Source organism: Oryzias melastigma, linkage group LG24 (assembly GCF_002922805.2).
Source record: "Oryzias melastigma strain HK-1 linkage group LG24, ASM292280v2, whole genome shotgun sequence".
In the NCBI taxonomy this organism is placed as follows: domain Eukaryota; kingdom Metazoa; phylum Chordata; class Actinopteri; order Beloniformes; family Adrianichthyidae; genus Oryzias; species Oryzias melastigma.
In genome coordinates this window covers 20,501,971-20,525,083 of record NC_050535.1, presented here as the reverse complement: position 1 = coordinate 20,525,083, position 23,113 = coordinate 20,501,971, and the positions used below count along the sequence as shown (strand labels likewise).

Sequence of the window (23,113 nt, the reverse complement as noted above, 5' to 3'; positions counted from 1 at the left end):
TTGACACGTCCACCAGCTCTGGCTAATGAGTCTTTGTCTCTAAAAGGTACACAGCCTTATAGCTTCAGGCGGGTCTGTTCAAATTATGATGCCTTTATCTGAAGAAACATTTCCAAGCTTTCACCACTGAAGAGCCAGATCAGAAATCCCAAAAGGACAAAAAAATATATATTATATTTACAGTAATGTGAAACAAAAACACAGTGGTCTGTTTACATTCCTACAGTTCATCATTTGTCCACCAGAGGTCATCAGGGTTTATTCATTTGGGTTCTGCTCTATGAGATAAATAATAATAATAAAATAGTATTTGAATAACTAATCAATAATTAAGTAAAATATAACACTAAATCCTCTTTAGGATACAGTGTTAGGATTTTTTGCTGACCCGACAAATAAGGAGATTAATAAAAAAAAATATAATACATTATTAAATAAATGTCAATTAAAAAGAGGTTGAAAACGTTTATTATCATCAATAATAATGTGTAATTTTTTTATAGATTGTGAAAGTTCATTTATGAAACTGCAAATAATACAGTCTTTAAAAGTTGGAAAATATCTTTTAAAAAGTATTGATTGTTGTACTGTTGTTGTGGGGCGTCTGCATTACATATGAAGTAAAATAAACTCAAAAGAGAAAAAAAACAAACAACAAAAATCAACGAATAAATCCAATTGACATGTAAAGCAAAACTATCTGTTTTGGATTTAAACATGTTTGGAGTTGTGGTTTAAGCCTGATGTACAAAACGGTGGTGAGAGCAGCCATGTTGTTCAGCCTAGAGACACTGAGGAAAGACAGGAAGCAGAGATGAAGATGCTGAGGTTCTCTTTGGGAGTGACCAGGATGGATCAGGAATGAGTCCAGCAGAGGAACAGAACATGTTAGAGGTTCTGGAGATGAAGTCAGAGAGGACAGACGGAGATGGTTCAGACATAGGGGAGAGATCAAAGTCAAAGGATGCTGAGTCTACATCTGCAGGGAAGAGGTCTGGAGCAGGGATCAGCAAAGTTTATCACATGAAGCGCCAATTTAAAATGTTCTCCCTAACAACTCTTAGTGTCAGAAACATTTCCAATATTTCTGACATTTTATTTATAGATATAAATAATTTGTTTTTAGTGTTCCAAAGGTAATATATGATCATTTAGATTGATATAGTTTACTCTGAGAGACTAAAGAAAATCATTGTATGGCCCTTTAATTCACTAACAGCAGGTAAAATAGCTCAGATTTTTGGCTTTCATAACAATATCGCACAAGGATAAAGTTGAAATAGTACTGCAACTATAATGAGACAAAAAATATTGCGTTTGTGGTGTGTCAAACCTACAGTGATTGGATAGGTCATTTAGGCTATTTCTTCTAGTTTCTTAAGCTGTTTAGGAGCTAGGCTAACATTTTCACACTACCTGTTTTGGCTAATTTAGGCTTTTCCCCAGTTAATTACGCTATTTTGAAGTTTAGCTATTTTTTCAGCTACATGGTGGCTGTTTTTGGTAATTTAGGGTTTTTTTCTGTTTTTTGGCTATTTTGAAGTGTGGGCAATGTTTCAGCTTCATGCTAGCTGTTTTGGCTAACTTAGGCTTTTTCCCAGTTTTTTAGGCCAGTTTGACATTTAGCTTATATTTTAGCTGGCTAACAGATTCAGCAATTCCAGCTGTTTACTTCAGCGTTTTTAGCTATCAATTTCAGCATCTTCAGCTGTCAACACTAGCATCTTCAGTGGCCTAATTCAGTTTACAGCATTCACACTGGCATTATGGCAGGTAATGTTTAATATTATTATCGTTTTAAAAAGTTATGGTTTTAAAGTTTTCAAAATTTAGTTTTAGAGTGTCAAAAAGTGTTTATCCTTTTCGGTCCGTGACCTGAGGTGTCTTTTGGATTTTGCCCCTTGTGAGATAAAGTTTGACACCCCTGTTTTAATCTATTGCTTTCTTTCGTTGAAATATGTTAAACTTGTTTTGAGGTATAAGTTTTGTTTTGTTTGTTTAAAACTCTAAATTACTAGTAATTTACTTCTTTCGTTAATATTTAGGTCTTGAGTATTTGTATTTTTAGTTCCCTCCCTGTTGTGTCATTGTTCCGATAGTGTTAAACCTCCCTAATGTTTCCTGTCAGGGGGTCAGTTTTGGTTCAGTTGGTTTGAGCTTTTGTTCTTGATTTTCTAAGTTACATTTTGTTAAGTTTTAATTTAGGCCCATGCCTTTTTTGTCTCGGGTGAAATAAAACCTCCTTTTTTGTCCTGTGGCCCAACCCCCACCGAGCGGCCCATGACACTCTCATGTTAACCATGTGGGCCGCGCTCTGGCTTCTGTTTGCACATCAACACGCATACTGGACATGTTTGCATTTTATCTAAAGTCCCGCCTGTCATGTGGAACCCTAACAAGTTTAACAGATCTTCATATGAACACATTTACGACCAAAATTTGTTGCAGTCATAAATTCTTGTTGTTTGTGTTCTCAACAACAGGGAAATAAAAATGCCACAAAGTTTATATTCTGGCATTGGAGACGTCATTTGCATCCATACAGGTGTTCAAGGACGAGTTACTGGCACATTTCAGTACATTTTGATGCTGAGAAAAGAGGTGGAATGTGTGGGATTCATCCATTCATTAAACCACAAGAAGCAACAATCATAATAAAGAACCTGTTGTTGACTTTTATTTTTAGAACTGCCCATAACATTTTCTGTTGGAGACAAATCAGACAGAGAAAGTGAATGTTGGTGTTTACCCAGTGAAATGCATCATGGTCCATTGAACAGACTGTTCCATTTCAATGCATATCAATTGTCCACTATGCAAATAAGTTAAAAAATAATTTATTCCACTAAGAAAAATTATTGACATGGGCTTGCTTGGTTAATATATTTCACGTGTCAAAGTCAAGGCGGGAAATTATATTTGGCCCTCCAGATCATTTTATTTTAGTGTTATTAATGTCCTGATATTATCTTGCACTTATTTCTAACTTGTATAAATCAAAAAATATATTTTTATGGAGAGTAAAATATTGAAAGTTATTTTAAGGTTTAAGTTGACTTATTCTGAAATAATATTCCTGCCTTTTAATTATTCATAATTATGTTAAAAAACTTATGGTTTTAAAGTTTTATAATTGGCATTCTGTTAGCTTTTTGGACTATTTTAGCATTTACTAAAAAAAATGAGGTTGTTTTGGAGTTTAGCTAATGTTTCAGCTGCATGCTAGCTGTTTTGGCTAATTTAGGCTTTTCTTTTTTTACACTGTTTTGGAATTAGGCTAATAGTGACATGCTAGCTGTTTTGACCAATTTAGGTGTTTCTCAGTCTTAGGATAATTTGAAGTTTAGCTACTTTTAGGCATTTTTAAGTTCTTAGGCTGTTTTGGAGTTAAACTAATATTTACACGCTAGCTGTTTTGTCTAATTTGGGCTTTTTCAGTTTTTCAGGCTATTTTGAAGTTTAGCTATTTTTTCCAGTTACATTTTGGCTAATTTAAGTTTTTTTTTTGTTTTGTTTGTCTTTTTTTTAAGGCTAATTTGGCATTTAGCTAATATTTTAGCTTGCTATCAGCTTCAGCATCTTCAGTAGCCAAATTCAGCTTACAGCATTCAGCATTATCACAGGTCATGCTATATATCTAGTTCATAATTATGGTAAAAAGTTACAGTTTTAAAGTTTTAAAAATGTAGTTTTAGTTCAATAAATGTTCATCCTGTTCGACCCGCGACCTAAGGTGTGTTTTGAATTTTGGCCCCTTGTTTGACACCCCTGATATATCTCCTTAAATAGTCTAACCCAGGTGGTTTTAAGTGACAGCAGGTACACAGGTCGCCAGTTCATCAAAGCACCTCTACAGTCTTTAAAAACACTTTCTACTTCAGCATCCTCCATGTTGTGACTCCATCACAGCGATCGGTCAATAGCAGTTAATAAAGGTCTTGACACGTTCTGCAGACCATTTGGGCTCTGGTGGAGAAAAGACAGAGAATGAGCTATTTTAACCTGTAACTGACATGGTGCAATGATTCAAAAAGACTTGTAAACCCAAAGCGGCATTCAAACTCAATGTAACTCCCACGTCAAATTTCCCTCCGGCACTTCTGCTCTGAAGCGTGTTAAATTTCCCCCTGTACAGGCTTCTGAAAATGTGTTTGTAAACCAAATTAGTACCAGGGAAATGTAGGAGCCAGCGCTAACATATTTTTATAAGTTCATTGTTACATTGGGGAAGACGTGGATGGGGCTGACAGCTTGGGTTTATTCATTTTGGAGAGCTCCACATACACTATAAAGTATTGGCTCATCCATCCAAATGATCAGAATCAGGTGTCCTAATCATTTGGCCACAGATGTATAAGATCAAGCCCTCAGACTGTTTTTACAAACATTGGTGATGAATGTTCCGCTCTCATGAGTTCAGTGAATTCCAGTGTGGAACTGTCACAGAATGCCAACAAATCCAGTGGTGAAAATTCTTAAATATTCCACAGTCAACTGTCAGCTCCATCGTAAAATCATGGAAGAGTTTGGGAACAACAGCAGCTCAGACACCAAGTGGAGTCAGCGGATGCTGAAGCGCATTTCTGTACAGTCCATTACAGAGCTCCAACCTTCATGTGACCTTCAGATTAGCCCAAATACAGTACACAGAGAGCTTCATGGAATGGGTTTCCATCTGGAAATCTGAAGGACCAGTCTGGGTTTGCCATTTCAGACTGCATTGTGCCGAGTGGGAAGTTTGTTGGAGGACAAAAGATGGTTTGGGATTGATTTTCCGGAGTGAAAGGAACTTTGAATGCTTCAGGATACCCAAACATGTTGGACAATTCCATGCTTTCAGCCTTGTAGGAACATGACTCCAGTCAATTTTACTTTTTTAAATGTGCCTCAAGCAGGAAATGATCACATCTCTTCAAACAAAGTTGCTACAGCCTTGAAATCAAATGAAACCATGAAGTGTTTGGAGCTGATAATAACCATTGTTGAGTTTGCTTTGGCCATTACAGTTTTATCCCAGAAACATTTGTCAAACATTATAGTGACGAAAAAGTGTCATGAATTCCTTTGTCTTGTGATTGGTCGAACACACATGTGTCAAGGTCAAGGCCCGGGGGCCGGATCCGGCCCTCTAGGTAATTCTATCCGGCCCTCCAGATCATTTTATTTTATTGTTATTAATGGGTTGATGTTATCTTGTTCTTATTTCTAACTTGTATAATTTTGACAAAATATATTTTTATGGAGAGTGAAATATTAAAAGTTATTTAAGGTTTAAGTTGATTTATTCTGGAATAATATTCCTGCCTTTTTATTATTCATAATTATGTTAAAAAGTTATGGTTTAAAACTGGCATTCTGCTAGTTCTTTGTACTATTTTGACATTTACGAAAAAACTTTTAGGCTTTTTTGGAGTTTAGCTAATATTTAAGCTACATGCTAGCTGTTTTGGCTAATTTCGTTTCTTTTTTTAGGCTACTTTGAAGTTTAGCTATTTTTTCAGCTACTTGCTAGCTGTTTTGGCTAACCTAAGTTTTTTTATTAGGCTAATAAGGCTTTTTTGACCTAAGGTGTGTTTTGGATTTTGGCCTCTTGTGCGATTGAGTTTGACACCTCTGCTCTAACTCATCATCACGGCCACAGAAACTTCAGATAATCAAATCTCTTCAGGCTCAGGAATGAAAAGTTGTTCAAAGAAATTCTGGAGTGTTATCTTTATTTCTAAATCTGCTGTCTGCTCAGCTCATTTTCTTGATTTAACGTAATTATTAACTTGTAATCATGATAACCTTAACTTGTTACAGTGAGATATCTTGACACAACAAATTAAAATTACAGGCTTTCTTTTTCTCAAAATGAGCACTTAGGCTGTAATTTCAAGACAACATTGTTTTGGGGGAGGAGATAACAGAAACACATTTAACCATATTTGGACATTGGTAGAAAAGCTTTAGTCGTTATATATATTAAAATGTCCAACATAGAATCCTAACTAATAGCTCAACTTATCATTGATTTATATCATTGATTGTATTCCTTTATCACAGAATATGGCAGTGGTCATTATCTAATGATAAGTTACTATAGAATTACATGACTATATATATATATATATATATATAAAACGCTGACAGATACAAGACAAGTTTTCTCATAATTTTCAAAGAAGTTTTGCTTTATTTATCAATTCCACAAACATTCTCTTATGTCATCAGCTGTAGGTGAAAGGAAAACATCTCAGAATCTCCACTGAGTTCTCTTTATCTTGGTTGTTTGGTTGTCATGACAATCACTTTCCTTTTTTAACAATATATTATTTTTTACGTCAAAGTTAAGAGCCAATTTAGAAAGTTTTGGATTTCACTTAAAAGATTGAATCATTTGAATATTTTTGTGGGAAAGCTGGAACCGTCAAAGTTTTGGCCTTTCATCATGAAAGTTTGTTGCTATGTTTTTTTTTTTCTTCTACTTTCACTTTATGCAAAATTTGAACCTGTTTACTACAGATTACAACAGTGACCTTTCATCTCCAATGTAACCTTGTTCAAACACAGTGTTATTTCTGTTCCTCGTTTGCATGGGAGGGGAGCTTATTCATCTCTTGTAGAATGATGAGCGACTTGTTATTTGCAAGACAAAATATTTGCATCAGACGACCGACTCTGTCACAATTTTTATTCTGGCCAAAACTGTACTTCAGTTTATTTCCCCGCTGGTGACCACGGTTCATGATCTAACCGAGGAAGGGTAAGAGATCCATTCAGCCACAAAACAAAGGACTCACAAGTGATATATGTGGACTGCAGCCTGGAAAGGATGTGTCAGAACAGCATGACTCGGCACGGCTTGAGGATTCTGGTTCTTTTGGTCATTGTGGGTTTTTGTTCCCATGCTGAGGGTGAGTACACACAACTTGTTTAAACTATACAGAAACTCTCATGCCGCAACTGAAAGTATAACAAAAAGCAGTAAATTCAAATATAATGTATTTTTTCAACAGCATATAATTGAAACATATGTGTGATCAGCTAATCCTACATCTTTCAATTCATATTCAGGTCAGGGATCAAGCACAGCCGACCACAAGGCTATCAAGGACAAGATTAAAGATGTTTCCAATCTGCTGATTTGCTGTTTTAAAAAGAGCAACACTCTAGTTGTTGTAGATAATTTCTATGGCATCATGAATGCGACAAAACTTTTTCAAGGTGAGTCTCTCAAACACATGTAACATTTTCTTTATTTGTTCCGTTTGCCTCACTGTAAAACATGCAATCCAAAAAGTAAGAACTGTTGTGATGTTTTATGACACGTGGGAAAAACCCTGTTCTGTTTGTAATATTTCAGTAAGTATAGGGGTTTCAAAGAGTTATTTCATGCTCCATGTGTTTAACCAATGAAGCTGGCCTCTAAGTACATCAATCCACAATAAATATTTACAATATTAACAGCTAACACTAAAGATGTCAAGGAAATTATGAATAATTTAAAATAAAAAAAAAGAATTTGGTCACACATGGGGTCACAGATTGATGAGTTGATCAACTTAATTAGAAAAAATGTTCAATGTCACTAGGGCACTACAAGTACATATCTAGGGTCACAGGGCTGCTGGAACCAATCCCAGCTACTTGTTGGGCGAAGGCGGTCAAAATCCTAATCGTCTTTTTGTTTTAAAATTGGACACAGACCTTATAGAGACAAACATTCCTTCAATTTAAATCAGAATTTTGTAAGATGTTTCCTATTTAATGTTCTCACCTACCCAACCAGCAGGACCAAGTGACCTCATAAGGTTGGTAGAAAGTGGCAGAATTTGTGGGCCCCAAATTGGTTTGTTCACAGTTTCTGTTGTGACCGACCTGTGTTTGCCCACATTGGCTTAAGTGGAGATTTAGTGGGTTATATCGCTAAGCTAGTTAGTTACCTGGTGAACAGCATAGCGTGCTGGTGAGCTCTTCTGTAGCAAGCTAACGAGCTCCACTGAATTGAGCTAGAGTGCTCTGCTGTATTGAGTTATCGAGATCCACTGTATTGAGCTAGCATGCTCCACTGTAGCAGGCTAATCTGCTTTTTTTTCAAACATTCCAATATAGCAAAAATGTCATGTATCCCCTAATTATGAACAAACTGTTTCTTTTACTGTTATCATCAATTATTTCGATGTAGCAGTAAACAATAGTATAAGTTCACATCTACGTTTTATGAAACACAAAATGAAAAATATTTAACATATTTTGATAGTCTTTTGCTACTCTAAAAATCTATTTTTTTGACTGTTTTCTTTACCTATTTTTTTTTACAGATGTAAAGAAAGAAGACCTAAATGCTAGCATTATCGAAACCATCGGTATGTGGGAAGCAGAGCTCACTTTTTTCACTTTTACTAAATTTAACATAAACTTAAATTCAACAAAAAAGTATTTCTCTGCATAGTATTTCTGTCATGAATTATTTTTTAATAAAGCTAAAAAAATAAAAAGATGATACAATTTTGCAAGTTCAGGATACGATACTAATGTGTTTCTCTGCCTGGTGCTCGGCCCTTAGAGACGATAAACTCGACAGATGACGCCATAAACTGCCAGTCTGCAGGGAATTCTGACAACAAGAAGGGTAAGACTTTTCTTTGGTTCCGAACTGACAATTTGTTGGTTTTACACCAGTTTTTGACCTTTGTAGTTCAATCTCTTGTTGTTAAATGTTCTACCTCTGTATTATTTGCAAATTTCTGTTTATTTTAATTGTTAAAAAAGCTTTTTTCTTTGTTCTTTTTATTTGTACTACTTACAGGGGGTCCTTGCATAATATTTGTGCAGAAGAATAGTACAAAGTCATCTGAGTTTGACTCTGACATTAAGCCTTTTAAGGACTGGACTGAAGTGGATCAGGCTGCCAATGCTGTCACTCTCAAGGTTTTAAAGAACAATGCCAAAAAGGATATATTTATCCACGCTTTTTCTGGAAACTGCTCAGCTGGTACTGTTTCAAAACTTTTCTTTTTCTTTGACACTAGCTTCAGCACATGTATGAGTATACTGATCTGGTTTTTCATTCTCTTACTTCTACTTACTTCTGCTTAGGTGCTTCTTCCTGCTCGTTGAACTCTTTGAACATAGGCAAAACTTGTAAATCTGGAACCTTTAAGGAAGACTCCTGTAGAGACACATGTAAGTGTCACAACTTTTTAAAAAACGTTCACACTGTTTTTCTTGGGTTTGTAAGAGAAACTGCCACTAATAACTCTGCTTTTTGTCATGACTATACACCTGCACTATTTAATCTTCTTTTCTTTATAGCTTTTAACGACAGGTACAAAATAAACATGACACAAAAGGAGTGTGTCAACTGTGACAACCCAGTTAAAAAACCTGAGCAGACGTTAATCGTCAATGTGTCGCTTCCAGAGGGGACAACGTTCACTCCATCTGAAGCCACGTAAGAACACTTTAAAGTCCCCTTCCAATTAAAATCCTGTTTTAACATGTAAATGTGGCATTTTTTTTTATGAAAGAGAACAAATTGTTTTTGCATTTCTGACTATTTCTCCTTTTAAATCTCTGTCCATCAAACTGCCACAGACAGACTCTGTTTGAATGAAGGAACCTTCTTCTGCAGTCAAATGAGCCGCCGTTCACATTTCTGTGGTCAAATCAGCATCACTGGATTTTTGGTGTGAGTTTCATCCAATACTTCCGGTAGCAGGACTGAGAACGCTGGAAAATCTCCACCAGACTCCACGGAGCTTCTTGATGTGACCACGGAAATGTGAACGGCGGCTCATTTGACCGCAGTTGGAAAGGATTGTAAATCAATGAAAGAGCATTTTGATGTTAGCTTTGATTATTTTATCAAGAACTCTGAGAAACCAATGATTGAATGTATTGATCACAGTCAATAAACATTGGAGAATTAGCTAAAAGAGTCTTTGGTGAACTGGAAGGAGAAAGAATCAGGATTTTGGAGGAAGTTCTGTCCATGAAGATCTTCACTTCCTCGTCCAGCTGACATCCGGATCAGAACCATACGGCTGGACATTACCCAGATTGATGGATGTTTTTATGTAGCAGCGGAGAAGATTTATTCTATGAGAACAAAGGATAATAAAATTTGGAACTCCCCAAGGTTCTGTTTTAGGATCAAAATTATTTATACTTTATTTAAATTATATTCCCAAAGTATCAAAAAAATTAAAGCTTGTTATTTTTGCGGAAGAAACAAATTTACATTGTTAAGGGCAAGATATTTAGAAAGGGAGTTAATTAATTTTAAAAATTGGTTTGAGATTCACAAGTTATTTTTAAATGAAAGAAAAACAAAATTTGGGTTTTTGGTACAAATAAAGCAAAGTACAACATAAAGCTTCATTTTGATTGAAGAGAAATTTAACGTATTTCTGAAAAAAAGTTCCTTGGAGTCATTATTGACCACCAGCTCAGTTGGAAACCACATGCTCAGCTCAGCTCCAAAAGCCACGCCCCCTCAGAGGAGATTTTGGAAACAGAGGCTTCAGATCAACATGAAAAATGGCTTTTTATGACATTTAGGTTGTGGGATTTTGGTTAAAAATGTCTAAACTAAAATTAAAACACTACCGGGATCGTTTGTTTTTTTTTTTAAACTAAAGTAATAGTCATTAATAGACATTAAGACTTTTCCTTAAAAACAGCATTGTACTAAAACTGAAATATTTTTTTAATCCCTTTATTTTGTATTATGTCAACAGGAAAATTATGTCCAAAATGTCTGACTTGGTCGCCAACATGAACGGAACTTCAGCTTCTCTGTCTGTTGGAGAAGGAGTGAAGGGAGTGATAGTGAAACAGGCGGATCCAGAGGAAATGAACGAAATATCTCTTGCTTATGACACTCCAAAGCAAGATATGAATGTGGGTACTTTTATTTACGTTACATTTGACTTTATATTTGACTATCTAGCTAATTTTGTCGTCACAAGTATTCAGTTTCGTTGATAGCCTTTAAGCTTTTGACATTTAATGAATAGTGTTCTATAGCATTGTACTGAGTATTTTTAATGTATTTTTGCTTTAAGCAAAATCTTTATTTCTTCAGCACGTGCTTCCTAAGCAGTGTCAAAATTCACAATGGCACAGATCTCAACTCTGAAAAGTAAAATTAAAATGGATCAAACTGGAGGGAAAATATAATATGAATAACAATTTCAATTTAATTCTTGAAAATATAGTCTAAAACCCTCGCTGGTTGAATCGATGTATTACGGTTACATTTTGTGATTGGTCAAACCATGTAAGTTTCAGAAGTGTGATGATCTACAGCTCCAGTAATGATAACAGTCCAGCACCCAACTAAGCTTCTTCAGGTCAACAGGGATGTAAAAACCTACAGAGTTTATCATCTATGTTAAAACGTTTCTATTTTATTTTTCTTTTCTGTGTTTTTGTTCTATTTCCCTCTTTGTCCTCAGTAGTCTTACTCTGCTGGGTTTTGTTATTTTAGTTTGAGGTTGGTACTTTTAGTTTGTGGGCTTTGTTTATTTGTTTTCTTTAGGTAGTTTTGGTTAGGGGGCTGCTGACCCCTCCCATATCGACGGTCGACATCTCTGGATCAGCAGTCTCCCTGACGTATTTTAGGTTTGTCCAAAGAACCACCATGGAGGATAAAAGATCCACATGAGAATCTGGAGCAGCAGGTTGAAGACTAATTGAAAGCTAATTCTCTGTGGTGACTCCTGATGGGATGGTCCAAAAAGTGAACATCAACTAATAACAATTTAACTGATGTACAATTTCCTATGTTTTTATCTTGTGGTTGCTTCCACTTGCTCAAAACAGCAAAGTAATCTGCATCTATTTAAATAAGCTGCACACACTGGATGTCTGTTTGCTCCAACACGCAACTCCCTGGAAATTCATCCTCAACAACTTTGGGATTTCATGCTTTCTGTTTGACTCTGGAAACTCTGTGTTTAGCATTAGCATAGATTATAACACAACAGTTCTCTTCAATTCCAAAATCCAGAGCCGTGGACAGTCCGAGTGGCTTCTGGTCACACGGATGGCGCCAGAAACAATCTCCACCCAGAAGCGGAAATTTAGCAACTTTAGCCGGTTGCATAAGTGGTAATTTCTTAAACTTTGGGAAACCCTTTTAAAAATCATATTTAAAAAACTTTTCAGAACTTTAAAGCTTTTCAATGTGAATAACCTGTAGTGTCCTAGCCAGCAAGGCCAGGTGGCTCCCATTAAGTTTAAAAGTGGCAGAAAATGTGGGCCCCAATTGGGTTTGTCCGCATTTTCTGTGGTGGAACACCTGGCTTAAATGGGCACTCAGCGGGTAGCTAGCTCGCTAACTCGCTACAGCTGAGCTCGCTACAGAGTAGCTTGCTAGCTCGATACAGTGGAGCTCTCTACAGTAAACTCGCTAGTCTGCTACAGAGGAGCACGCTAGCTCGATACAGCATAGTTCGCTACAGCAGAGTTCACATCAGCAGAGCTCGCTAGTTCGCTACAGAGTAGGCTGCTAGCTTGATACAGCGGAGCTAGACACAGCGGAGCACACTAGCTCTCTACAGTGGAGCTCAATACAGAGTAGCTTGCTAGCTCCCTATGGCGCGGAGCTCTCTAGCTCTCTACAGCAGAGCTCCCAACAGAGTAGCTTGCTACTTCGATACAGTGGAGCTCTATACAGCTAAGCTCGCTAGTTTGCTACAGAGGAGCTTGCTAGCTCGATACAGCAGAGCAAGACACAGCGGAGCACACTAGCTCTCTACAGTGGAGCTCACTACAGAGTAGCTTGCTAGTTCGATACAACGGAGCTCTCTATAGCTGAGCTCGCTAGTTTGCTACAGAGGAGCTCGCTAGCTCGATACAGCAGAGTTCTCTACAGCGGAGCTCACTAACTTGATACAACAAAGGTCGCTAGCACATCACACTAGCGAGGTACGCACTCAGTGCCTACTTAAGCCAAAGCCCAATCAGGCCCACGTGTTCTGCCTACTTTTAAACCATTTGGGGCCCACTGGGCCTCGCTGGCTGGGATACAAGCAGTTTAGTGCACAAGATGAGCTTCAACTGGGAAAGAAAACGTTATTTCTTTTATGTCTTTCAATTCAATATTAACTAATGTTCAAATTTTTGTAACCACACCTGTTTACTGCCAGAGAAAAAGTTGACAAGATGCAGTTTTTTTTTAATGTGAATCAGCTGATCAGAGGCGGCAAAATACTGTTTTTTTTTTCTCAGAGACAGAATGGCACAGAGAAATATCAACAAAAGGGTTGAAAAAAGAGAGAAGAAACGGGAAAATGTAGAAAGCATTAAACGGGTTGAGGACAACTGGCCAATGATTTCAGTCGCAAATTATGTTTTTTTTGTGTCCGGCTCCGACAGGGGGAGGGACTTCCGGCTATACATTTTCAAGCGCCATACTTTTTTCTCTGTAGGCTGATTCTCTTGGACAGTCCTGGTCTATTTAATCTTTTAGGCGAGTAGTGAGGAAATTTGGACACAGCTATAGTGTCTAAGTACATTATTTGTTTAAATTTGACTTTTCGTGTTTCTTAGAATAAGGCTTTGCGAGAGTTTAAAAATAAGTCTGCTTGTTATTTGAGAGTATTGTGAAGTGTCCTGCTGCTAAATAATGATCCCTTTGAGAAGTGTAGCTGCTAAAATACATTTTCAGCCTAAATATATATTTAAATATTTGTACACTTATTTTCTGTTGGCTAACATAATGAAAACACATTTGGATTTTAGCTACAACTAATTATACTGGATTTTAAAATGAGCATTTTAACAAAAAGGAGTAATATAATTTAAGATTTTAAAAGACTGTTTACTTAAGTTTAATTTTATAATTTTACTAACAAAACATGAGCAGTTTTGGACTATTTCCTAAAATGTATTATGTGATAACGTCATTATTTGAGTTTTTTTTTTCCTTGATTATTTTGAAATACAGATTTATCCAAACATTTTTGCTCTTTAATTTAAAAATTCTGTAAAGCTTTATCTCACAGAACTTTAAAATAAAATCTGTTTTTGTCTGCAGATCATCGATGACAGAGCGAAGCTGACGGGCTTCTCGAGGTTTGTCACCGTGTCAAAGGAAGCCTTTAACAGAGCTAAAGGAACGAACAACACGTCACCCTTTGCTGCTGTGCTGAAATTCCTAAATATGAGTCAGGTATTAAACATGAGCTTAGATGTTCTCAAAACTTCAATCCACCTTTTATTTTGTGCAGAATTATTTCACTTGTTTGTTTTGTCGTCAGGATGAAAACATCACCATTTTGGGGAACGAGATTTTAGCGGTGGACATGGGAGTTCCTATCCAGAATCTTACAGACACAATAAACATCACTCTAAACAAGTTCAAATTTGTGAGTATCAAAGAACATAAAAAGGCATTACATAAGACTTAGTAAAAAAACAGTTATGTTTTGTTTATATTTATTGCATTTCTCTTTTGCTTACAGGAAGGGACTCCGGTTTGTAATTCGTGGGACGGAGAAGGTAACTTTTCTAACGTAACATCTAACCTCTTTCCTCGCGTGGCATCTCACGAGCACTGAGTTGACCATAAAGTGTGTACTAAAGTATTCTAGAGTCAGTTTGTGACCACCTGCACAACACAGCAGCCAAGAAGAAAAGCATATTATTTATAAAATGGATTAACCAATTCCTCAAAACCTCAGAGAAACAGAGTCACATTGTGTCCAAAATCATCTGTGAAGTCAAACAGAAAACCTTCAGATGTTCACTGTAGGCACTAACCATGTTTCTGACCCTAACGTGCATTTAAACTCATCTTAATAATGAATGGCGGTGAAGCATTGAGCCCACATCGGCTCATCGCCAGCAATCAGAGCTGCAATGACTACAGTATATCTTCCAACAGTAGCCCCGGCGTCTATCAGAGACCGGCGTCCAACCGCCATTTATTCCACCACAGGCAGAATGGTGACGCTAATAAGTTCATTTAGTAGTGTAATTATGTCAAAAAAAGTTTCATAATTTATTAAAATGATGAGAACATTGTTCTGATTAGCACTGGCTGGGAACGTTTCTTTTCTCTCTGAAGCATCATTAATCTCCGTATTAAAAATCCTCTTAATTTTCATGTGGATCCTTTTCCTGGAGACACCTGCACCTTTCCGTCTTTGCTCATTAACCCATGTTCAAACCAGTTCTTCTAATTTGCTGATCACTTTCTTTGCACCTCCACCAGGAAATCGTTTTTATCCTATAGGTCCTTTTTCGGCAGCGTCTTCTCAATATCACCATTGTGAGATACGTTTAGGATTCACCCCAGAATGCTGTGTAGATTCTTCACCAGAATGTTCTTTGGCGCATGTCACCGCACAAAATCCAACTAGAAAAGTTACATTACCTGCGATAATGCTGGTGTGAAGGCTTTTTGCTAAAAGTAGTCGCTGAAGATGCTGAAGCTTTTTGCTGAAAATGGTGATTGAATTTACTTTAAATACGGAGAGGATTTGCTGAAAATGCAAAAGCTGTTTGAAAAATGTTAAATTATAATGAGGAATGAACAGTATAATACACTTAAAAGCTCAAAAAGTGGGTTTTTCATGGTATGGCACCTTTGAGGTTGCTTGTCTTCAGCACATATTTTACTTTTACTCAAGTAGATTTAAACAGTAATCTTACTCAGCAGGTACTGTTTTAGTTTGAAGTATGTGTGTTATTTATCCTAAGGACACTCAGTAATAACAGTTCTTTCAGATAATTGCATTGAAAGATAAACCTCAGCTTGAAACAGTGGGAAGCAATTCCACTTTGTGATTACGATCGCAGTGTCGAGGCTTTCCCCCAGAAAAGGAACACAGGAGCTTTATATTTTTGGACTGTTAGAAGTCCACATATGATTTTAGCATAGAGGAAGTTATTTGAATTTGACTTCAGTGCCAGCAAATATGTTTTGGACCATAAACTCACAATCATAAAATTGTATTTCTTCCAATAAAAATGAAACAAATTAAGAAAAATTATATAGAAATATATTGATAAGCTATATAATCATAAAATGATTAAAAACAAGTTTAAACTAGAAATGTTGCATTACATGTGATAATGACAGTGTGAATGCTTTTTGCTGAATGTAGTCGTTGAAGATGCTGAAGCTTTTTGTTGAAAATCGTGACGCAATTTACTTTAATTGCTGAAGAGATTTGCTGAAAATGCAAAAGCTATTTGAAAAAATATGAAATTTCCTGAAAGACTGAAAATTCTGTTAAATAACTATGAAAGAGCGCTGAAGGTGACCTACATTTCTGAGAAATTTGAAATAAAATTGCTTAAAAATCCACCACACATGCCAAATTTGCAAAAAATATTTTGTGTGTTGCTTAATTATGAGCTAAATTTCAAACTAGCCCAAAAAACCTTGGTGGATGTTAAATTAGCCAAAAAAGCTAGCACATTCCACACATAGCAAATTAGCCAAAAGTGTTACCATGCTGCTAAAATAGAAGCTAAACTCTAAATTAGCCTGTAAAAACATCAGTAGAGATAACAAATTAGCCAAAAACGTTAGCATGAGATTGCTGAAATCGCTGAAAGTGTGATTGAGTATTTACGTGCTGAAAAATGTACAGAAAGGAGCAGGAGAATCACTATAGTGCGAATGATTACTAAGTATTCACACAATTACTAAATGCTTTTGCCACTTTTGTTAACTTTTAAGAAATTGTTTGGGTGACTAATTTTTTCTTTTTCTCGAGTGATATCTTTTGAAGTAACTCTACTGTTTGACACTAGTTTTGGATACACAACCTGTTCCTGGTTTCAGTCACTTTAGTCTAAAACTATTGTCATATTTTTCTTTTTAAATCTAAACTGTGAATCTCAGAATCTCATCCTCCTCTCTTGCTATCCGCATTTTTCTTTCAGGAGACATGAACTGGACCACGGATGGATGTGACACCATCGTCGACGGCAACAACATCACTTGTCAGTGTACACATTTGACTTTCTTCGCAATTCTAATGGTGCGTTCCTCCCTCCCACTACTTCTATTTGTAATTTCAGCACTAAATCTCCACTGAGTGACTTTTGTGATAATGTTTGTCTTCCTGCAGACGCCTCTGAATGAAACCATGTCCACCCTCTCCACCTACGACCTGAACACCCTCACCACCCTCACTCGAGTCGGTTGTGGCTTGTCCATGTTCTTTCTTTGCGTCGTCCTCTTTATGCACTTCCTAATCAGGTAGAAATAACAGGAGAGAATCTTGTTTATACTCTGCCGTTGCATTCAAATCCACAGAAAAAAGGCGACAAATTGTGTGACTCTGTTCTGCATAGACGTACGAGCCTCATAAAGAGTCAAGCAGCTGAAAGGTCGCTCTGTGGTTTCTGTGTGACAGAAAAACCAGAGACGAGAGGCGAACAGCTCTCATGCTGGTTTTTGATGCAAAAAGGTTTATTCAAATTAGTTTTTAGGAACAGCAACAATACTGTGGTGAAAGTCAAAGGTTCCTTTTATTTGAGGTCATGGTTGCAGTCATGCTGCTTTTTTTCTGTTTGTGTACCGTTAAAAGTTATGCAAATTCTGTTAGCCGGTGACAGGTTTACGAGAATGTTGCCACTTTATTTTCTATTTCTGAAAACAAACTCTGAGGAACAAATTCTCAGTTCTGAGTAAATATGTAAAATAAAATTTGAAATGACGCTTTTCTTGGGACGGTATGCTAGCATAGCAGTCCAACAAATTGTTTTCATCATAGCTGCTTAACCTGGTTAACCTGACTAGCGATTAAATAATGTAAATTTACATACATTTCCTGCTTAACTGTTATAAATATTTTGATAAAGTAAAATGTTTGACAAGATAAAACTAGAGTTTTTGTTGGTTAAAAACTGTGTAAGTCTCAGGAGTTGATTTTGTGCTAATGCTAACAGCTGTTAGTGCTAAAAGTATGACGTTTGTATGGATAGCTTTTATGTTTTTTCAGAGGAAATCCGTTACCCTTCAACACTAGAACTTTTGCAGACAGGAGGGGATCAGGGGCGGAGCTCCAAAAGCCACGCCCCCTCAGAGGAGATTTAGGAAACAGAGGTTTAAGATCAACATGAAAAATGGCTTTTTAAGACGTTTAGGTTGTGGGATTTTGGTTAAAAACTTCATAATCAGAATTAAAACACTACTGGGAACGTTTTTTTTTATTTAAAAAAATGTCATTGGGGACATTAAATGTGCATTAAACTACCTAAAGAAGAAAATATAAAACCAGAAATAACACTTACAGTATTGGTGCAGACAAAAAGGCAGCAACAGGCTATAACAGCCGTTATTAATTGTTAATTGATTGATTGTTAATTCTCCTTTCAACATTGCAGGAAGACCAAACCCAACATAAGCACCAAGCTGTTCATCCATCTGGTGACGGCGCTGCTGCTGCTGAACTTCACCTTCCTGATTAATGACTTGGTGGCCAACATGAACAGCCCCTCGGGCTGTGAGGCCATCGCGTTCCTCATGCACTACTTCATGCTGGTCACCTTCACCTGGTTCGGCATGCACGCCTTCCACCTCTGCCTGCAGATGTACGTCGGCAGCAGTATCACCATCAAACGCTATGTGCTTAAAGTCTCTGTGAGCTCTTGGAGTGAGTTGATGATTTTATTTTACATTTGTTTTTGTATTATTTTGTTGATTTACTTACTGGGTTATTTTGTTTTCTCAGCAATACCAAGTATTTTTGTGATTGCGTTTCTCATTGCCAAAAAGTATGGTGAACTAAGGATCTACACCAATGACTCTGAGAAGATCTCCAAAATGTGAGGAAACTGGTTTTCTTATCATCCAAAGCACCTTCACAAGAAACTCTGAGAAACTAACGGACAATTCTGCTTCAAGGTGCTGGATCATCGACAACAAGGCCCACATGATTGTCAACGTTGGCTACTACATTGTGGTTTTCATCCTCACCTTCTCTACAGTCATCATCTCCATGTACTGGCTTTGCCGTTTCAAGCAAAGCAAAACCGATAATCTGGACAAGAATGAGACCAGCAAACGGATTCTCTTCACTCTGGGGCTGTGCAGCCAGCTGGGCGTCACATGGGGATTCGCCTTCTTCGCGTACGGCGCTTTCCGCATCCCGGCCTACTACATTTTTACAGTCCTCAATTCCTTACAAGGTATTTCTAAAACCAGTTCATCCCTCAAACACTACAGATATTCCTAGCAGGACCCAAGTAACCAACTCATTAAAAAATGACGTTTCACCTCCTCCTCTGATTGTCCACATAACCAACAAATACTTCCTTTTATCCTCTGTCCTTCTTTCTTCATTAACTTTCTTTTTCTTGCATTTTCCCACACAGCTCCATTTCATTAGAGTTTGTTTTGGTCCCAATCCCCTCACTGACCGTAAAGTCCTTTGGGACGTCGCTGGCTACTTCACTAACAGAGCAGTTCAATAACCCAATAATACCAGAAACCATCAGCAACAGCTGATTATAGCATTTTATTTTAGGTATAGTCTGCTTTTATTTATATAAGAAGATCAAAAAATACAGGAAACGGCTACAGGAAAAAAAAATGTGTTTTTAATTCAACTCACAAAAAGTTGAACGTGCAGCTTTGAGGCCCCCTAGAGGAAGAGTTTGCAACCTGCGGCTCCAGATCCACATGTGTCTCTTTTATCTCCATGGTGGCTCTCTGGCCTAACATAAAATAAGTCATGGAGACTGCTGACCCAGACATGTCGACCGTCTGAGTCAGCAGCTCCATCTAACCAAAACTAACTAAAGAAAACAAATAAACAAAGCCTGTAAACTAAGACTACCAAGATCCAACCTAAAATAACAAAACCCAGCAGAGTAAGACTGCTGAGGACAAACGATTCTGGTCACATGCAAGACGGCATCAGAATCGATCTATAGCTGGAAGCAGAAATCAGAACTTTCGCCGGTTGCGTAAGCGGAAATTTCCTAAACTTTAGAAAATCCTTTGAAAATGATATTTTAAAACCTTTTCAGAACTATCAGCTTTTACGCCTGTGAATGAGAATAAACTGTAACTGTTTCTTTCCCCGTGAATCATAACACCTCACCCACCCTGTTTTCTAAACCTAACCATCACCTCCCCACACCTAAAACTAAGTTCTCCCTCCCGTTACAGCCGGCTCTGGCAGGGGGAGGGACTTCCCGCTATTAATTTTAGATTAGTTAAATGTATAAATTGATGTCTGAGGTGCACATATATGATAAACTATGTAGGTTTTTACATCCTGTTGACCTGAAGACGTCTTGTTTGTTCAACTCTACCTCCAGAATGAACAGATTTTATATGCAAAGAAAAACTTTGGTAAAAAGTTTGATCTTTTATGAGTTCAAAGCACATATTATCTTATGCTGCACAACATTGGTTACTAGCTGTTCAGAGCTGCACTGAGATGATCCTGTTTGGCACAGAGCAGCTTTTATTATTCTTTTATATTTTAGCTTTTGCCCGTGCCAAAAAATAAACATATTTATTAATTTTGGAAATAAGGTCATGAATGCAAACCTAAATTTCTTAAAGTAAGACTGTGCAGCTTGTTCTATGTTTTGATCAAATGGCTCCTTTGCTGTTAAAGGTTGTCAACCCCTGCTGTAGTGACTTGGGGGGCCTAGGCAACTGCCTAGTTTGCCTGTAGGAAGAAACAGACCTGAAGTGAGTTGATACTGATGTAGAGAAACACATGCAGTGTTGCATATTAGTGCAGAGCTGCTTTTTTCTGCTTCAAAATCTGTTGGAGTTATGGTAATTGTGCACGTGGTTAAAGAGTTATGGTAGTCGAAAGAATGTGAACACATAATGTGAAGGTCGTTTGGGTAAGTTTAATGTTTGGAAAGTGAGGGGGATTAGTGGTTGGTCAGTCCAATTCTCATTAAAATCTTAAAATTTCAAAACTTTTTTTCCCGCATTTTCAAATCTTTTTCTTTTTTTTTTTATGTTTTCCAATCTTAAAATTTCAGTTTGAAAACTTTTGGCAACAACTGATCATCTGTTTTCTCCAGGTTTCTTTCTGTTCATCTACTACTACAACTCAGGCCACGTGGGAAACGAAAAACTGCAAGACAAAAACAAGAAGACCACATCAAACTCCACCAACGTCTCCACTCTGAAATCCAGCTCCGAGTCCGACAACCCCTACTACAGTAACCAAATGTTCAAAAACAGGCCGAATTAAAAAAAGAAACTAACTTAATCTGAAACATGATGGAGTTTCAGACTTCATTCAACCTATATAAGAGCTTTAGTTTTGCTTTTGAGTTTAGACAATACCAAAACGGTTGCACTTTCATATAATATATAGACTTTGATAAAAAATGAAATTAGAAACACACTAAGAAAGTTATTTATTTTTATGTCAATGGATTTCTGAGTTTTTCTGTTCAGAACACAAATACACAAAAAGAAAAAATCAAAATTTGTTAATTCTATTTACAGATTTTTTCTTTACAAAGTTACATTTACAACAGGAGCTCTTCTGTCTCTTCGAGAGCTTTCTCCAGTTCAGCTGCTTGCAGAGTGAAGTTCTCCCGCTCCTGCTTTATGACTTCTCCAGCTTTTGAGAGCTCCTCAAAGTTTGTCTGGATTTCCTAAAAAAAAAATATGTACAATAGTTTAGCGAGTCGCCTTCATATCGTGCAGCAAAAACTTCGGACCTTAGAAATTCTGCACATTCTTTATGTAAATGATGTAATCCAAAAGGTGGTTTATGAAGTTCTCAGTCCAGTTTGGATTATTGTGGTGCAGGTGAAAGGGAAGTGATGAGTGTAGAAGAAGATGAAGTGATGAAGATATGATGAATAGAAGGGTTAGATGGTTTTGACATGTTCAGGGAAATGAACATTTCAGGGAAAAGTAGACAGGCAAGTGCAGAGAGACTTATGCCTTAGTCACAACTAGTGCTGCCACAAATCATTATTTTAATAGTTGACTAATCACGATTATTTTTTCAGATTAGTTGACTAATCGGGTCATGAGCAAACTAGATGTAAAGCACACATCTTAGCCATCATTAGACTTAAAGTAACTAAAAACTAGATATATAGCATTACCTGTGATAATGCTGGTGTGAATGCTGTAAGCTGAATTTGGCCACTGAAGATGCTGAAATTGATAGCTGAAAATGAATAAGATAAAACCTGAGAACACTGAAGCTGATAGCTAGCTAAAACATAAGTTAAACTCTAAATTAGCCTAAAAAACTGATAAAATCCTAAATTAGCCAAAACAGCTAGCTTGTAGCTGAAGTACTAGCTAACTCCAAATTAGCCTAAAAAACCTTTTTAAATGCCAAAAATAGTCCTAAAAGCTAGCATAATGTCAATAAAACTTTCAACTTTACTACACTCTGACTCCATATGATTTAAAGTAAAGACCATTAAATTAGTGGTCAACTATTTTAATAGTCGATTAGTCAAGTAATCATAGCGTTAGTCACAACAGGCAGTAACCTGCCTTTATTTACTGCATTCACAATAACTCTACAACTTGTTTGTAACGTGCCACACATTACCACTAAAACAAATGTTACTGTGACAACACAACTCCCAGTCTTGTTATTAACCCGTTAAGATAAAATAATTCCAAGTCCCATAACGCTTTCATATTCATAATAACACCCAAACTGGTTTGTAACTTGTAGAAAAAGAAGACGGACAATTTTGACAGAGCGCCTTGTGCTTCTTAAAAATAAGTAAACAGAACCATATATGGTATATATACGGTCATATTTTGTAAAAAAAAAAAAATTAAATAATTTAACAATTAAGGCTTTTAAGTTTGTCTTTTAGTGTAGAAAATATGGTAACTTTCATAATCCTTACAAATACGTCACAATACATTTACCACACGTTAGGGTTGTGTATCTTTCCCTGTCACAAAATTCAATACGCTTCTCCATACATGATCCACAAATCAGTACATATAGAATTAAACTACCTTTTAGGTGATATGATATAGTCAGATTCTTTTACTAAAAATGCTAAAATCGAGATATTACATATTTATATTGCATTTAAAGCCATAAATAATAATGTGTGGGATTTGAAAGAAAAATGTATTCAGGTATCGACATGGAAGAAGCAAGTTTATGATTGGACGTCTTTGTTT

The 23,113-nt window shown here is 36.7% G+C and overlaps 2 protein-coding genes across 3 annotated transcripts in view; one reads left to right on the top strand and one right to left on the bottom strand.

The window, feature by feature from the left end:
- The first annotated feature begins 5,597 nt into the window (after positions 1-5,597).
- Positions 5,598-21,211, top strand: adgrg11 (adhesion G protein-coupled receptor G11). Its single transcript, XM_024290857.2, has 17 exons — positions 5,598-6,896; positions 7,057-7,206; positions 8,304-8,348; positions 8,549-8,614; positions 8,792-8,977; positions 9,082-9,168; positions 9,298-9,436; positions 10,725-10,887; positions 14,030-14,164; positions 14,253-14,360; positions 14,457-14,493; positions 16,891-16,988; positions 17,079-17,209; positions 18,340-18,608; positions 18,687-18,780; positions 18,860-19,143; positions 21,010-21,211. The coding sequence occupies exons 1-17, from the start codon at positions 6,815-6,817 to the stop codon at positions 21,180-21,182; spliced, it is 2,247 nt and encodes a 748-aa protein (XP_024146625.1). The 5' UTR covers positions 5,598-6,814; the 3' UTR covers positions 21,183-21,211.
- A 123-nt stretch (positions 21,212-21,334) lies between these two features.
- The window catches only part of knstrn (kinetochore localized astrin (SPAG5) binding protein), a 4,808-nt gene continuing 3,029 nt past the window's right edge, over positions 21,335-23,113 (bottom strand). For both annotated transcript variants that reach the window (XM_024290859.2, XM_024290858.2), the window contains one exon: positions 21,335-21,594. In XM_024290859.2, coding sequence (XP_024146627.1) covers positions 21,466-21,594 — 129 coding nt within the window. In that variant the 3' untranslated portion in view covers positions 21,335-21,465. The remainder of the gene's footprint in view (positions 21,595-23,113) is intronic.

Bases quoted from the DNA above. Each gene is read 5' to 3' on its own strand.
- adgrg11 (XM_024290857.2), top strand. From the start codon at position 6,815: ATGTGTCAGAACAGCATGACTCGGCACGGCTTGAGGATTCTGGTTCTT. The intron at 8,978-9,081 runs GTACTGTTTCAA...ACTTCTGCTTAG, and splicing joins TTCTGGAAACTGCTCAGCTG to GTGCTTCTTCCTGCTCGTTG. The intron at 14,165-14,252 runs GTATTAAACATG...TTTTGTCGTCAG, and splicing joins AATTCCTAAATATGAGTCAG to GATGAAAACATCACCATTTT.